The sequence below is a fragment of the Aedes aegypti genome, chromosome 1, assembly GCF_002204515.2.
Source record: "Aedes aegypti strain LVP_AGWG chromosome 1, AaegL5.0 Primary Assembly, whole genome shotgun sequence".
NCBI lineage: Eukaryota > Metazoa > Arthropoda > Insecta > Diptera > Culicidae > Aedes > Aedes aegypti.
The window spans coordinates 202535077-202553227 of NC_035107.1; the positions used below are offsets into that span (position 1 = coordinate 202535077).

Below are 18151 nucleotides of genomic sequence, written 5' to 3' on the forward strand. Positions count from 1 at the left end.
AAATAGTGCTAAAAGTTTTGAAATCGGTTGAAAAATAACAAAGTTATGTTTACTTAACTGCAGGTCATTTTTTATAACTTGAAAATTCACCTTCAACACGCTTGCGCCACCTCTAAATGTTAATATTTTTGGCTCAGATTTTGAGGTTTCTCTTTTAATGTGATTTGAATTCAGTAGAGCACACGAATTTTCGGTTTTGAGAACTTTTGAAAAATAAGCCGCACCCTAATGGACATCCTTCTCTCTCTTGAAATGAGAAGACGCGGATTTTCGACTCATTCTTTCCTTGATCATGTTGAAATAAAAGCTTTAAGGTTTCTGCTACTATATCAGCACCTGTCCTTTTATTCCATGTCTGAGTACATATTACAATTTCATTCGCTTATCGCTTTCTTACAATACCTCCAGTTTACCTACAGTCATCTCTGCTGCAGAGTGTGTGATGAACCTGCTCTCCAACACTTCTCCTCATCACACATCCTTCGAACCGCACATCTGCCAACGAGCTCCATCTGTCCTCTGAGCTCCTTCTGGCACCGAGCTTCTCCTGGCAAACCGCGCCGTCTTCCGAGCTCCTCCTGACTTTCGAGTTCCTCCAGCTCTTCCAAGCTCGTCCTCTCCGATTAGCCAGCATCCGCACCTTCAGCCTCGTTCTCAGCATCTTGGCTTCCAACTTCTTGGGCACCTCGTCCAAGCCACCTCCCGTAACCCCTCAGCGAGATTCCCCAGACAACCAGAAATCGCATGAAAGTTCACGTTACAACTCGTTTATTCATACTAATTACATCAAACCCGCAAAACACTGTGGATAAACTTGTCAGTTTGATGAGTTTCCTCGCATAAAACACTTCTTTTCTGTGTTAATTTATACATTTTGTTTCGTCTCGTACACTCGTACAAAGTAAGTCGCATCAATCCGTAGCAGCTGTCAAAACAATATTTGTTATCATAAGTTAAGTCGCATAAGATCACAGGTTGGTTCGGTAGAATATTTATACACTCGCATTGTATGTTATTATTCATCACATAATATATGCACGCATATCGCCTCCACTTTTGTACGTAGAAGGCCTTTTCGCGACATCTTATAAGTGAAATTTTGCACATATAAAGCCTCCAGGTGATTTCGTTATACGTACATTTTGGTTGTCTGGGTCAGCCTCAGCGTCCAGGTGCTTCCTCGTGGTCCCTCATCGGAGTTGCCTCAGCGTCCTTCAGGCGTTCCTGGGCCCATAACCTGTTGAAATGAACTAACTACACAAAAACAACAGGGCTTCTGCTCCACACCGCAGGCTACAGACTGATATCGCTACCATATCAGCACTTCTCCTTTTATTGCATGTCTGGGTATACATTACAATTTAATTTGCTTACCGGTTTCTTACAATACGTTTACCCCCAGAAATGTCCGCTGCAGGGTGTGCGATGTACCTCTCTCCAACGCTTCTCCTCATCATACAACCTTCGAACCACAGATCTGCAAACGAGCTCCATCTGTCCTTTGAGCTCCTTCTCGCACCGAGCTTCTCATAGCTGCCGAACTCCTCAGGGCAAACCACGCCGTCCTCCAAGCTCTTCCTGACTTTCAAGTTTCTTCTGCTCTTCCAATCTCGTCCAAGCCACCTGCTGTCCAGGCTCTACTCCCTCAGTGAGATTCTGCCTCATCGTCTAAGAGCTTCCTCGTGGTTCGGGTTCCTCATCGGAGTTGCCTCAGCGTCCTCCAGACGTTCCTGGGTCCATAACCTGATGAAATAAACTAACTACACAAAAACAACAGGGCTTCTGCTCCACACCGCAGGCTACTGACCTAGTTACAATCTAGTCATGTTATCATCCGGTAGGAATCAAACAATCTGCCGTCGTGACGATCAACTGTCAGTCGATATAGGATGAAACGAGCTAACTTTTAGTTTTTATCGTTTGACAGCAAAACTATAAAATCGTCCATTAACATTTTCGATTTGCTTTCAAACTGCACAAGCCAAACTTTAAATCGTAGAACATAAGCTGAATCAAAAATATGAAAACTAGACGATTTAAGTCAAATCATCGGCATAACGCCTGAACACCCTATACCAGCCGCATTCGAAGAACTTTCAGATGCTCGTCATTGCCAAAGCCGTAACCATTGACACAGTTTCCTCGCCGCGAAATGGGTTTCAGTTCTCACGGGCGATTTGAACAATTCTTCTCAAGCACAACCCGCATCTTCAGTTGGTATTGATGCTGACTCATATCACACATATATGGGCGGCGGTGCCCGACTCTGTCGCAACAGCAGCGGCCAATAAAATATGTTAATCGGTTCGAAAATAGTTTGCCATACGCCTAAAGTCCCCGCCAAACTCTAGCAACGAGGTTTACTGTCAACCTCAATATAATTACTGGGAAGAAGTCTACAGAGGGCGCGGTAAGAGACGCGCAATTCTCCGATGAAAGTAAAAATTTACATATCTACCACTACGGCTGTTGCTGGTGACAATGAAAGTATCTATTCGTCTAGTGGCGGATGACGTTTACTATGCTTTTCTAGCGCCATGGAGTTAGCAATGGCAGTAACTATAGATGTTTGATGAGTGCGATTACGAGATTTTAACGCCATATTGCTATCGGTTGCAGAAAGACTTTGCAGGTAAACAGTCGATCAACTTGACAGCGTGATCAATAATGACTACAATCCAACCTGGAGTCAGGTAGATATTGTAAAATCTGACGTCTGGCTTGTGTATTTTGACAGATGATCAATAATATTCATTCTTAATCATAAAGATCAACTTTTCTAGACAATCCAGGTAGATTGGTACCAGAAAATGAGCTCTATTTTGATGACTATTTTTGCTACCAAAATGCTGGAAACGTTACATTTAAGAGTGATAATGAATAACTAACAAGAAAACGATAACATTTGATGCTCAAGGGATCATAATGATCTGATAGCAACAGAACGATAAGTGATTATTTGGCTTTGATGATAGAGACTGCAACACTAATTATTCGTAAAAACGATCAAACAAGAGAGGTTGACAGAAAAACGATAAGTTTCAGAATAGTCTCCCATCTCGCAAATGTAATTGTTAGGCACGCCCTCCAAATCACCTGTTAAAACTTCCCCAAATTGTCTCGCAAGAACATGTCACCAAAACTGGGTCGTATGACAAATGGTTACCCTCCGCTTTCGGAATGAACTTCCCTGTGCGCCTGCTGCTCTGTTCGAAAAGTAGCCTAAAGTGGGTCACGCCGTCGATCCGGACGGAGCCATGGCATGCCACGGTGGAAAGAATGGCTTCGCTTGTTGCGCGCCGCGGTCTCCACTTATGCTGTGTGTAGAGAACCGCGCAGAAGACCACAGCGAGAATGGCGGTGGAGAGGTGCCGCAGGCTGATGGGTGTATGCTCATCGTACACTTCTTGCGCGTACACACTCGCATTGCAGGTTGGCAAACAAAAGAAGTGGGTTTCGGGAAGAGGTAATTTTTGGAAAGTTGTTTCCCCGGAAAAAAATGATACCAATCGACGCTAGGTTTGCAGCATTATTCTTCCATCGGTCGAGACACGTGTAATCAGCGAGGAATAATTTCAAAATTGCTTACGCTTCTTCAACCCGATGGAATCGTACACGTCCCCAGGCGAAAGTGAAAATGATTGATTAATAGCTTCTGGCATGGAGCGAACAAGCGCACACAATCAGGTTGTGGAGTTCAAGTAACAGAAGTAATTAAATTCGATTCTTCGTAAAATTTCTGTCGTGTCGACTTTTGCAAACAAACGATACATCTTGACAGTAAAACGATCAAATTTTATCGTTTCCAATAATGTAACAATTTCTTTCAGTGCTAGCTCTCCAATTCATTAGCCACCGTGCGCATCGGTGCTGAAGTGCTCGATTGTTTGTTCCATCTAGCTACTTAAAAAAAATGGAAAGTGCATCAAATATCTAGGAATCTATGCATCTCCACTTACAAAAGAGCATTCAGCAGCTGCAGTTCGCCGTTAGTAGCATAGTTTCATATTTTATTACTGAGCGATACACTCACACTCCGCAGACCCCTCGTCCATACCGGGCTCTGTCAGAAGACCGAGCTGCGGGGTAATAATTCACGCTGATCATCGAACTCTTGGTGGTGAAAGTTTTTCTGTGTTTAGTGCATCTCACAGGCAAGAAGCATGGAATGCTCTGACAGCAGCGCTAGATTTCGCCTACATAACGACGGCGATGATCGTGGTCGTTGGTCGTTGGAGGAAATTCCATCTTTGTAGAGTTGTTGTTGCTCGCTCGGCTCTTGGAATAGAATCCAAACGTTGCAACGTTGCACCGCTTTTTGGCGAATACGGCCAACACGGTTCGGTGGTAGTCTGCTGCTGCAGGGTGAAAATGCAAGTGCGAGGAAAATCGTTTTTCCGCACTCGATCGATCGCCTTCGTCGTAGCAAGCGGCGAACCTTGGCTTCGTGCTGCGGTCTACGCCAAAAGTGCAGTGCACTCGACGGCGCGAGCTCGAGCGCAATTGCATCTAGGTAGGCCGATGCTAGTCTTGAACTTGAACCTGGCTTGAAGAAACGGCAACCAGTTGGTCATGATCACGATGGCTGATTTCTGACGAGAAGCACCACGCAAATCCATCTAGTTGGCCCCCGTCGCCTTGTGGAGGTAGGAGAACTGCAGTTTAGTTGCAACGATCACACGAGCGGGTTGAAAATCGAAACGTCAGGGTGGTTACTTGAGTTTCTGATTCGTTTCTTTAATCAATTGTGGAATATCACCATTTGAGTCTAGGCAAATGAACATTAAGAATTTTACGTGCGTTGAAGGAAGTCGTCACAATCAATCGCACTTTCTGGAAAATATCAAAGAAACTGACCCTTGGCATCGGTCCTTTGACAGTTGATCGGTAAGATTGTTTATAGACCTTATCGCTGAACTGTCAAACGACACAAATCAAACATCAAATCGTTTGATCATAACAATTACTTATATTTGATTATTGTGACCATTAGAGTTTTGATCTATTTCGTCGCAAGTGCTAATTCCCGTCGTAGAGCGGAAATTGGAACTAATCTACAGTATACATTTACCAAGTGGAATTTCCAAGTGCAATTTAATAAAAGCTGCAATGATAATAGTGTATTTTGGTAAATAACCTTTAGTTAAATTATCAACTTCGCACTTTTCATCCGAAATCGCATGGACGAAGACGTACCGAACAAGATCTGATTAGCGATCGACTAAGCGACGTCACATTACGATTCAAATTTCTGATCACCTCTCCTTCTGTAAACTTAACGATTTCATTCGAATCAAACGCCGTAGAACTTCTAAAATTCACGAAATTTTAATACATTTCCCTTAACGACTGGATGTAATTCAGAATGTAAACAATGTGTTTTTATCGTCCATACATAGAAAACAATTTTTTTCGCATCAATGTGTGCGTAATGTTCGGAGTAGAAAACGATTTTTTTGATTGTTGTGTCAAAGATTTTTTTGCAGCACTGTGAGTAGTTGTCATGCATTTCTGGACAAACATTTGAATAGGGCCCAAAAGGGCTTGAGTCTTTTTTTCAGAAACGTTGCTGTTGAGCCCTTTCTACAAAGTTGTGGTCTTCAGCGAAGTCGTTCAAAAGCCTTATGGTGTTCATAAATTGGTGTTTTGAGTGCGTAATTTTGCCGCTACAAGGCACTAGCGTGCATGTCATTTGATTATATTCTAGCAGACTCAAGTTCATGACTCCGACCCCCTAGAAAGTTCGCGACTTAAGCAAAGTTGGTCAGAAGCTTGAAAGAAATTGGAACCAGCACTGTTTAGTTAGCAATTATGCAGCTACGTGGCGCTATTGTATATGTAATTTTGTCATATTTTAGTAGAATCAGTAGAATTGCTTTCAAGCTTCTGAACAACTTTGCTGAAAACACGAACTTTTTAGGTGGTCTGGATTATGAGCTAGAGCTTGCTATAATATGACCAAATTACATGCATACTAGTGCCACGTAGCGGCAAAATTGCGCATCTGAAAATATTACCTAATGGGCGCCAGAAAGCTGCTGAACAACTTTGCTGAAGTTCGCAACTTTGCCGAAAGTAATGAGTCCGAAATACTGCTTCATAAACATTATAGTTTTAATTTCGCGGTGCTGCAATATTCAACTGGGGTGTTGCAATACTAGCTGATGCGATTCCATACTTATGGTGGGTAGTGAACCGTCAATTGTGAAGGAAAATTCAAAAATTACGTCTTTCGTTTCCTGGTTTTCTGGATTCCCTCTGTCACGCCTTTTTCAATACCTAATACATGTAATGTCACACTTTTGTAGAAACCCTCTCCCCTTAACGATGGATGTCATTTTTAATCCTCCCTTAGACGAATCAAAACTGAATGTGACCGAAATAGATATGGATACGACGGATATAGGCAATGGAGAATGATAATTTCCAATAAACGATCAAAAGTCATCAAAATCTTATTTCACAATGTGAAAGCCATTTCAAATCAATTGAAAGTTCACTAAAAACAATTTGAACCCTGGCTAATCAAATTCGAATTCCGAGGGCGACTAAACAATAATACATCTTGCCTCATTTGACATTTTATCGATAAGATTGATGTGTGTACTAAGGCGAAACTGAGTTGAAACTGAAACTCTCACTTCAATCCCATAGTATCATCGGAAGTCACATCACTTTATTCATTTTTTTTTCCTACGCTCGTTTGAGAATTAATAATTCTTACGTTATTTGTGGAGAATTATTGATCGTTCAGTATTATTCCATAGCATCATTAGAAAATTATGCCTATGACACCAAAACGAAGAAGAATTTAGACGATATTACTTATAGTTTTTGGATAGGGTGGCCTTTTTCTGCGTCTTAGCTTAGCGTTCTTATGAGCACTTCCATAGCCTTCATAGCCTCTGGTCTTCTAGTCTTCTAGTCTTTCAGTCTTCTACTCCTCTAGTCTTTTAATCTTCTAGTCACCTAGTCTCCTAGTCTCCTAGTCTTCTAGTCTTCCAGTCTTTTAGTTTTCTAGTCTTCTAGTCTTGTAGTCTTCTTTTCTTCTAGTTTTCTAGTCTTCTAGTCTTCTATTCTTCTAGTATTGTAGTCTTCTATTCTTGTAGTCTTCTAGTCTTCTATTCTTGTAGTCTTCTAGTCTTCTATTCTTGTAGTCTTCTATTCTTCTAGTCTTCAATTCTTCTAGTCTTCTAGTCTTCTAATCTTCAAGTCTTTTAATCTTCTAGTCTTCTAGTCTTCTAGTCTTCTTGTCTTCTAGTCTTCCAGTCTTCAAGTCCCCTAGTATTTTCGGCTTCTAGTCTTCTAGTCTTCTTATCTTAATGTCTTCTAGTTTTCTTGTATTCTAGTCTTCTATTATTCTAGTCTTATATTCTTCAAGTCTTCCACTCTTCTAGTCCTCTAGCCTTCTAGTCTTCTAGTCTTCTAGTCTTCTCATCTTCTAGTCTTCCAGTCTTCAAGTCCCCTAGTCTTTTAGGATTCTAATGTTCTAGTCTTCTAGTCTTTTAGTCTTCTAGTCTTTGTAGTCTTCTATTATTCTAGTCTTCTAGTCTTCTAGTCTGCTAGTCTTCTAGTCTTCTAGTCTTCTAGTCTCCTAGTCTCCTAGTCTTTTAGTCTTCTAGTCTTCTAATCTTCTAGTCTTTTAATCTTCTAGTCTTCTAGTCTTCTTGTCTTCTAGTCTTCCAGTCTTCAAGTACCCTAGTTTTTTAGGCTTCTAGTCTCCTAATCTTCTTGTCTTCTAGTCTTAATGTCTTCTAGTTTTCTTGTATTCTAGTCTTCTAGTTTTCTAGTCTTTCAGTCTTCTAGTCCTCTAGCCTTCTTGTTTTCTAGTCTTCTAGTTTTCTAGTTTTCTAGTGTTCTAGTCTTCTAGTTTTCCTTTGCCAAAGATACCATTTTCGCATTCGTATATCGTGTGGTAGGTACGATGATACTATATGCCCAGGGGAGCCAAGGAAATTTCCATTACGAATAGATCCTGGACCGACTGGGAATCGAACCCAGACACCTTCAGCATGGCTTTGCTTTGTAGCCGTGGACTCTAACCACTCGGCTAAAGAAGGATAGGGTGACCTCTCTAAAACCGATTTTTTTTTAAAGTGCTACTTTCTGATATCATTAAGCGGTTTCTCAAGCGTCATTAGTATTCTTCCATAATTCGATAAGATTTTTTTTTTGCAAGAACAAGCTCAACAGTGTTATTGAATATAACTAAAGGATTTTCAAAAGTTTTAGAACACTATTGTCTAGAATGTTGTAAGTAAAAAGATCGAAGAACTTGATTGCAGTTACAACTTGGTATGAAATAACAATTGATATAAATCTAATGGGAATTAAAGGAATCGGACAACATTGAATTGAATTATTAAAATCTGTTGAAAGTGAAGATATTGATTCAAACCAAAAAATTGAAAACAAATCGAAACAAAATCATAAAAATGTAATAAACAGATAAAATTCAATCAAAAAACATAAAATTTAATCGGAAGTGATTGAAATTTTCTAATAAAATAGCCTAAATGGTTGTGCTTTGTGGTACAGACTTTCTTTGGATATTTGATCGATCTTATCGTTTTTACATCAGATCACCCGTTAATGTCAATTAGACAGTACACGGAGAAAATTAAATACTCAAAAAAGAGTCGTTTCCACTCAATTCCCCCCAATAAACCCCCCATGCGTTAACCTTATTTTAAGTTGATGGGGTAGAAGTTGTTTTCATTTGCAGCCATGTAAAAAATACCTACTGGCTAAGTTTTTTTTTTCACTCAACCGGCAGATCTAATAACTCCTTCCAGTACTATGCCTCAAATTTGAGGTAATGCACAAAGGTTCGGTTTTTGGGTTGTTTTGCTCTTCGCTCTCTGACAACAATAGAAGGAGCGAATGAAATGGGGAGAGAAAAATAACTCAAAAATAAGTTTAAAAATACACAAATTTGAGTTTTTCGATTTCTCCGTGTGTGTCATTTGACAGCTGATCGATAAGTTTGATGATCGTGCCTATAGATTTGCTGTCAAATGACCCAAGCCAAATTTCAGATCGATTGAACCCTGCCAGAAAGTGAGTTTGAGTTTTCATTGGCGCTCGTATATAGCTGGATAAGGACTTATTTGCATTTACAACTGAGTATGGAATAAGAATTGATGTAAATCTTACATAAATTACAGAAATCAGTTAATTTTGAATTGAATTAGTTAAATCTGTTGGAAGTAAAAATATTGATTCAAATCAAAAAATCTAAAGAAAACGTTGAAAATTTAACAAACAGATGGAATTCCAATCGAAGGCAATTTAAATTTGTAATAATTATAGCCGAAATGATTATGATTTATACAGTACAGACTTTCATATGATATTTGATTGATCTCATCGTTTTTATGCCAGAAAATTAAAGCCATACATCACATCACACTTTAATGTCAAATAGACAATAATCTCTGCCATAAGATGAGTCAGATTACACCTGATCGCAAAATATGTTGTTCTGACTCACCGTAACTAGGATTCAAGCCCTGTTCCTCACTCACATGAATCACTCGAAAACATTCCCGCAATTTCCTCGGCCATAAGAAGCATAATGCATTACGAACTGAGTCATCGCCATGCACACGAAACTCTATATTACATAAGACTTCTATACGTGATCGCTGTCATACATGGCCTGCCGTGCCTATGGTCATCAACTGGTGGTCGATCTCAGAACCATACCACCAATAATCCGAACCTTTCTCTCTCACTCTGACCGAGGGGGTTTTCCCAAGCAAAACTACCCCATCAAACAGCGCCAACCGTTGGACAAATAACAACAACTTAATTTATCCTATAGCGATTTCGTCTCGCGCATACAAACAACAGCTGCTGCTGCGGTGACTGATGTAATAGGTCCCCCGTTGTTGGTGTCCGTTAAGAGGTCCAACGAATGGCCCCAAAAAAAAAATCTGTTCACCACAACAAGCAGTCAACAGTCACAGCAACAAACCCCAAAATAACAAATGGTTTTAAAAACGCAACCCCTTCCACGCTCCGAGAAGCGAAATGATCGAAATGATTTTTTGGTCGAGCCACTACCTACTAGCAAGTCGCAGTCGAGCAGGGTTTCACAATCCCCACGATTTCTGTTTTCGTTTTTTTTTTTGGTAGTTGCTTAGAAAACGGATTGCTTCTGTAAATATTACTTCCCTCCCTCCTCCTAGTGGCGCACATTTCCTTTCATTTGGGAGTTTTGCTACTGCGTGGAATCAGGGTTGAAGCCGTTGGGGTCACGAAATGGTTCATTTTCGTAGGAGTGAGTCATTCACCATTTCCTAAATGGTTTTACCATTTCTTGAATGGTTTGTGCCATTTGCTGAATGGTTTGCACTATTTCCAGAATGGTTTAACATATTCATACATTAAAAATTAGTCAATCATATCATATACTGTTGTTTTGACCCCTTATCAACACTCAAATCTCCGGATACTACCCTGAAGCCGAAGAACTACGTCCTAATGAATTTCAGTAGTGGTTTTACCTCCACCAACCGATTGCCCTTTCTCCACTAACTGTGCCATTCGTTGTCGTCAGCTGATGACGCAGTTGCTGTACGTGTGGCTACTATGGCCTATTACCGAGAGTTAGTAGATGCCCTGCCACTACGGACCTCGCCAGGCGAGCCAAGACGGACTTGGCAAAAGTCAATAAACTCGACTTTGATTCACCTTGCATAGTCGTTGTTGTTGTTGATGTTTTCGAATGCTGCTATGGAAGGGGTGGATGCCTGGACGAGTTTTGCTCGGGCTACCACTAGCGCAAGAGGGTGGCTTTTGTTACTCGATCGCTCGGCGCGCGATGATCGTCAGCTCGATCGTCGTCACCATTGAGAGGGAAAGCTTTCCCTTCTTCGGGGTGCGCACATAAGATCGCTACACTCACACAGAAAGTCGTATACGTGCAATGGCACTGCTCTTTATACCCGAAAGGATGGACAGTCAACCAAAACGGGTTAGGATTGATTGTGTGTGAAGAAAGTAGAAGAGATAAAAGCGTGTTTCTCAGTATTCACTCTGTTTGGTTGGACACTGGCTAACATGGAATCTAGGTCAGTTGTCAAAACAAGCTGAGGGTCTACTGAAAAAAAAGATCAATTGTTGTTCTATGGGTGTAGATGTGGTTGATTTCATCTAAGGAAATTTTTATGAATACATTTCACTAAAACGGTTTTCAAATTGTTGTTCTATGAACATTGAATGGGAATTCTTTACAATTGAGTCATAAAACCCTATCTCAATGTTTCTACTAAATGCTTTAGCTCAGGCCAAAAATACATGTTTTTTTTTTAATTTCTAAATTGTTTGTATTTGTTTAAGTACCAAATCTTATATATCTGGTTTTTAAGACTTTGCCGCAACCCTTGATTCAAACTCAGATTTTAGTTGAATTATGTTTTCCGTGTACCTTTCGGACTGTCAGATATATCCTACACGGAGAAATATTTTTACCTAATTTTTGAGTTTACTTTACCCAAAATTAAGTATATCGATTTTAGTTTCAACCCAAAATCTCTCGGTTTTCTCTTTCTCCCACACGAATGTTGTCAAAAATAGAGAGAGCTGCATCTACCCAACGGGGGTACTTTGGCCCAATAAGCCAAATTTGGGTAAATGCAACTTTTCTTATGTTTGGGTCTAAAGAACTCAATTTTGCGTTAAATCAACCCAAAATTGAGTATATTTTTCTAATGGAATTAAAGCCAAACTACCTAGTGGGGACCTTGGAAATTTAGCCAAAATTGAGTTATTGGGCTCAACTACGGAATTGCGTTGAAACAACCCAAAATTGAGTTGAATTCCGTCTCCGTGTATAGGAACAACGCTATAGGCCTTTTCACAAGACGTTCCAAATCAGCTGATCGGGAAGCTCTTTGACAGTTCTTCTATGGAAATGAAAGCCTCGTGTTTGCACAATAGAAATATTAGTAGTAGAACGCTAGGTGCGCTGTTGTCACAAAATTGATTTTAATTATTATTACCTTAAATTATAGTTTTTCATTGTTTGTTCAATTCCATGTCGTTTTTTTGGTTGTTGTAATTAATATGACACTTTGATGCCCGGTACTCATGCTGTCAGTTCGTGGCAAACTAGATGTTGGTAACACGAACAGCAGCGACATTAGCATTCTTAGGTTAATGCTTCTACTGTTTGCACTGATCTTCCACCGATGTAAATAAATGCATAGAGGGACCTGTAACATGAAAAGACCTATTCGCGACTACGAAGCAAAAAGAGATTCCACAAAGCACTCACTCCAACAGAAAACCTCGAAAGGAACTATCATCGTGTGTTTGTTGTTTTCATACGGAAACGGTTTCCGTATGATAACAATCCAAAAAAAAACTTGAGTATTGAGTTCATAACTCGTAAATCAATTTTTATCGATTACCCAAAAACCACTCTTTGTTCTTCATTTTTTCCACGATTGTTGTGAAAAATTATCTAATTAATTATTGTCAATGGTCAAAGCATCCAAACACACTTTCTGGTAGAACCTGATATTAGCTTTGTATTGTTTAACAGACCATCGATAAGTTTTATGATCCATCTTATCGATTTACTGTCAAACTAGCACTCATTAAAAACTAGATGATTTAACCGTGTCGTTTGAACTGTAGTTTAAATGCTGTTTCTACAATTCAATGAATGGTACGATGGTGGTCAATTATTGGAACTTTATCGTTTGACAATGTTATCCAGATTTCATATGTAGAGGAAGGGGTAGAGAAATAAACACCTTAAGAACAACATCTTGGTTCTGAAGGAAAAAACGATAAATTTGTATAGTTCTATCGCACAAAATCAGAGATAGGGATGTTATCTAAAGCAGCAACACGAGCTCAGCCTAGAATACTAACAAATAACTTCAATTATTTATGAATCCAACAAAACTAATTTCATTTCCATTTATATCATCTTTTCTTGCAGGGGAAGCAGACAAAGTGAAAACTCTAATACGACTACGGGCAGAACTGTCACCGCTCTTCACCGGCAAACGGAACGCTTCGAAATACGCGTGGGCGTAAGTACACTTTTCAATCATTCTACGCATATCGTTCCAACCTCTAATGTCGGCTAATGCCGACGAAAGCATCGCTTTTGACGCTCAGCTGGTTTGTTATTACCCCCGAAAAAATCTCGTGACCCACATTTTAACTTCCTCCCTCAAAATTGAATACCATCAGCTGAGAGTAGAGAAACCTCCCGTAAACTGGGTTCTTCCGCGATCAGAATGCATGCTCCATTCATCAGTGGTCCGCTTTTCTCGCCCCTTCTTCCACTTGATCCGAAAAGTGGAGCAGTTTCCGGCGAGCAAAGGTTGTTTCCCACATTCCACATTTACGCCTATTATTCCATCGATCGGCCAGCTCCAATCGCCCAATGCTGGAGAAGTAGGCTTTGTTTCTTCCCTCTTTTCGATGCATTGTATCGCTTTTTTCCCGACTCGGAGCCCTAGCCTCTTGCTTGTTAACTGCTGATGGACTGTGCGGCAAGAAGATGCATTAATCATTTCCCCCTTTAGAAAGGCTTTTGATTTGATGTTTTGGTGCTTTGGTTTAGATGCAATGAAATTTTTTTTTTCTTATCGACGCATCTGCATTTGAGCCTAATCGCTTTGAAAAAGATGATTGATCATAGTGAAAAAAGGGCACAAGTTCCGTTAAATCAAATCTGCCCAAATGGTTTTCATACTTACCAAACATTTTACAAGCGCTAATGGACACCACTTTCTAGTAGAACTCAAATGCTCTAACGTCTGACTTTTGTCATTTTATAGTTAATCGGTAAGACTTAACCCGAATCCCGTATCAGTTGTGATACCTGCCAGAAAGCTTGAGAATCTTTTAGGAAACATAACATTCTGTTTCAGTTTAGTAAGGTCTCTCGATCGATTGAAAAGGGGATATGGATGGAAAAGGCCTTTTCGCAGGATACATATGTTCAATCAACAATCTCAAAGATTAGCTGTCAAGCTGACACGAGAGTCGTGTTAATGTCAAAATTGAAACAACAATAAACTGCCAATAGGCCTTTTCACGAAACGTTCCAAATCAGCTGATTTTGAAGCTCTTGAGATTTTGAAGTTGTTGATTGAGCCTATGCACCTTTTACATCGGTGGAGGAGCGGTGCACACATAGAATTGTCATTTCCATAGAAGAACTGCCAAATTGCTTTAAAATCAGGCCATGTATGCAGTGTTGCCACAAGTACAGATTTATCTGGAAAGGTACAGATTTTCTGATAGTTTTTGGTACAGTATAGATTACAGATTTTCTCCGATAAGTACAGATGGGTACAGATTTTTGGAATTGGCGATTTTTGTAACACAAAATACAAAAAAATGCTTGAAATTCGGAACTAATTTCCACGAAACTATTATTGAAAAATACTATTTCCATATAATTTAATATTTATTATTTATTATGTGAAATTATTTCAATAAAAACTATGTTAAATTTACAAATCAATTCGGATTTTAAGAATTTCTTTCAACAATTTATGTCGTGTGTGGTACAGATTTTGGGTACAGATTTTCAGAAGCTCTGGTACAGATAGAAAAGATTTTTGAGCTTTCGGTACAGATATAAATGTGGCAACACTGCATGTATGCATTTGTTTACATCGGTGGAGGACCGGTGCTAACACGGTTCTGTAATTTCCATAGAAGAACTGTCAACGTGTTTCCGAATCAGCTAATTAGAAACGTCTCGTGAAAAGGCCTATTGGTTTGATCCCTACCAGGAACTTAATGGTGTATTTCATTTGACAGTCAGCCTAAATCGATCAAATCATACCGTTTGACTGTCCAACTTCACTATTCAGCAAAAAGAAACCAATCGGATGTTTAAAATCTGTGAAAAGAGCGTTTGATACCTAATGGGAACTCTTGATTTAGTACCCTTATGGATTTTGATACGCCCCAAAACGAAAAACTTAAGCGACGAACCTTTCAGCCCGGTCCAAACATACCTCATTGAATCAATATCGTGCGCCACCACCTGCACGTTCCCCGACCTGTCATTAACTGCCAAAAGTTGGTCAAGTCATCAACGCGCACACGGCGATTCACTTTCTGCAAACAACAATCCTGTGTGTATGTACCGTCTGGCGATAATTTTTGTCCGCCTCGTCAGATTGAAAGTGAAATTCGCACTCATTTCGCACCACTCGACGACGAAGAGCTAACAAAAACAAATTTTGCTCGTCCTCACCACACCACACCGCTCGCACTCACCACTCACGCTCAGCGATTGCACGAACGAGAGGCTCCTCATTGAGACGTCATCATTTGGCCTCCTTCGATTGTCGGCGGAACAAACATCTATACGACTTCTTTTGCCCAACAAAGTTAACATCGCAGCAATCGGTACTTGCTGCAATGAGCGAGGCTCCTGTGCGCTGGTATTGGGAGGAACGTGCGAATGCAAATTTTTGCGACTTCTATCTTCGTCGAGCTGCATTCCCTCGACCACCATCAGCCTTTACCCGACAAGCAAAAATGTTTGTTTTGCTCTTCGGACTCGCCACCATCGGCTTATTTCGTATATCTACTTTGTTGAAGCTTTCTCTTTCGCGAACGGGGCAGATTTTCTCTGTTTTACTACCTACCCGGAGTGGCTGAAAGGTGCTAAAAGGTTGACATTCTTTTAGCACAATAATTATACGAAACGAACGAGCCATCATCCCGCGCGGTCGGTGGTTGTCAGCTGACATTAGCGAGGAGAGTGCTAACATTTCATGTCAGTTTACGATCCCTCCGATGTTGACCGGTTGGGAAATTTCGAAAACATATTTCTGGCTTTTTGAAGCGCGATAAATTGACTTTTTTGTTCATGTTGATTGAACTTGGGGGCGAAGAGGGAAACAGATTTTTTTTCTGCGTGAAAATGCCTTTTCACGCGACGCTGCAAATAGGCATTTTCACAAGACGTTACAAATCAGCTGATTTGGAAGCCGTTTGACAGTTCTTATATGAAAATGACTGGCCCATGTATAGGCCTTTTCATGTGACAGGTCCGTGTTTGCATTTGTTTACATCGGTGGAGGACCGATGCATACACGTGGCTGTCATTCCCGTAGAAGAACTGTCAAAGTGCTTCAAGATCAGCTGAATTGAAACGTCTCATGAAAAGGCCTTTGCACCGCTCCTCCACCGATGTAAACAAATGCATACACGGAGCTGTCACATGAAAAGGCCTATAGGACTTTTTATTGATGTTCCAATCCATTTGATCTTGAAGCTCTTCGATATTTTTCATGGAAAAACATTCGTGTGTAAACGTCACTCTTTGACAGTTGTCAACACATGCATAAATATACCTGACACAAAAAGGCATATCAGTTGATTTGGATATTGTATGTCATCTCTTCTATGGAAATGACAGTACGAAGCTCTGCACAAAAATCAGTCCCTTTTGTCACTCTTCCAAGAAATTTTAAAAAATTAAACGTCAAAATCCCATATAAAATTTAATCAGTGCAGAGCCCTATACATCGTTCTTCAGAAAATGCAAACAAAACGCATACATGTGTAAAAGTCTCATAGGCGATAGGTTTTTCTATTTGATACTTATGGGTCTTTTTAACTGATAATAATACTTGTATTGGCTCATAATAGGCCTTTTCTCAAGACGTTGCAAATCAGCTTACACTCCGAAAAAATCATGCGATTTTACGTCATTTGGATCACTTAAGAGAAGCGAGCCAAATGACGTGAATTTGTGCCTCATTTTAAATACGATGTGTCGGATTCGGGAAATATCAATCATAGCGGCATCGTTATCATGTCCTTCATTATGTAAAATTACATTTTTCTTTCAATACATCTTTCAGAATTCATTTTTACGTCATTTCATCACTTACATCATGTGACATACAGTCATAATGTGAATTACGTTCGGAGTGATTTTCATTATTTTTAAGAAAAATCGACGAAGGACCGGTGCACATAGGGGACTGTCCTTTCCATGGCCCATTGCACGGTGACGTCATCAGAAAATTGCTCTATGTTTCTCCTTCGATGAATCTGCAAACAACGGTGCCAGTACCTGTCAAAATTGTTTTCAAGTTTTGTTAAAGAGCGAAAGAGAGAGAATTTCGCCGTGAAATAAACTATAGAAGTAGATTTGAAACGTCTCGTGAAAAGGCCTTTGGATGAAGCGATCTGTCCCAAGGGGGTGGCAAGAGCCAATAATTACCAATCCAAACATCCATTCAACATGGCGTCCAGTGTTCTTGTTTTGATTATTTTGGGATGGACAAAACAAAGTGTTTATGGGTAGGAGACATCAATGATACCTCGCTGATGCATAAAACAATAAACAAAATGCTGAACAAATGAAAAGCGTATTAAAATACGACGATTTAATGCGATATGTGTAATTGCCAGAATCTAGCACTAGCAGCGTATGAGCCGTATACTCGAAAATCAGGAGCAAGGTTAGGGCAAACCGACCAGAAAGTGGGTACCAAAACGCGTAGTACCAAAACGATGTGAGGAAGAGCCGAAATGTATGCAGAATGACAGTCGTGTCAGTCCCCTGATCTGTCCTTTAGTTTGTGTCATTTGACATCAATCATCGTCAGCAAACTTATCGATCAGCTGTTGAACGACTCAAGGCAAATCAGCATTGTTTTTCCATATGGGCTTACCTGCATTCATCGATGTCTCTTCATTTTTGCTCTCTTTGCGTTTTTGCAGAAAACTGATTCTCTTTTCGTAACATATGTTCGTGCTGTATGATGAAGAATCACTATAAGGCTGTTGTTAATCTCAACTGGCCGTTTTTTTTGGTGAGTTGAGATGCGATGTCGCGCTACACGATAAGTTGTTCATCTGCAACAACCAGACAGCTCACCAATCCATCCCGAGGTGGATCGTACTGAGTTGTTGAGTTGTGATGGACAACGGATGAAAGAAGGCGCACGAAAGTCTGTTTTGACGGCTCCGCAGAAAGCGTGCGCACGGAAAGAGACTGCCATTCTTGGAAAATTCTGTGAAAGATTTTCCGTAGTATCATAAATTAATTGCAAGAGGAATACCAGAAGCATTTCCAGAATAATCCAAAAAGGATTTTTGGACGGATCAGCTTGAGATAGGTTTATAAATGAGCAACAGA

At 40.1% G+C, this 18151-nt stretch overlaps 1 protein-coding gene across 5 annotated transcripts in view; it reads left to right on the plus strand.

The window, feature by feature from the left end:
• The window catches only part of LOC5564080 (probable serine/threonine-protein kinase cdc7), a 200950-nt gene that overhangs the window by 95340 nt on the left and 87459 nt on the right, over positions 1 to 18151 (plus strand). For all 5 annotated transcript variants that reach the window (XM_021857264.1, XM_021857265.1, XM_021857266.1 and 2 more), the window contains one exon: positions 12959 to 13052. In XM_021857264.1, coding sequence (XP_021712956.1) covers positions 12959 to 13052 — 94 coding nt within the window. The remainder of the gene's footprint in view (positions 1 to 12958; positions 13053 to 18151) is intronic.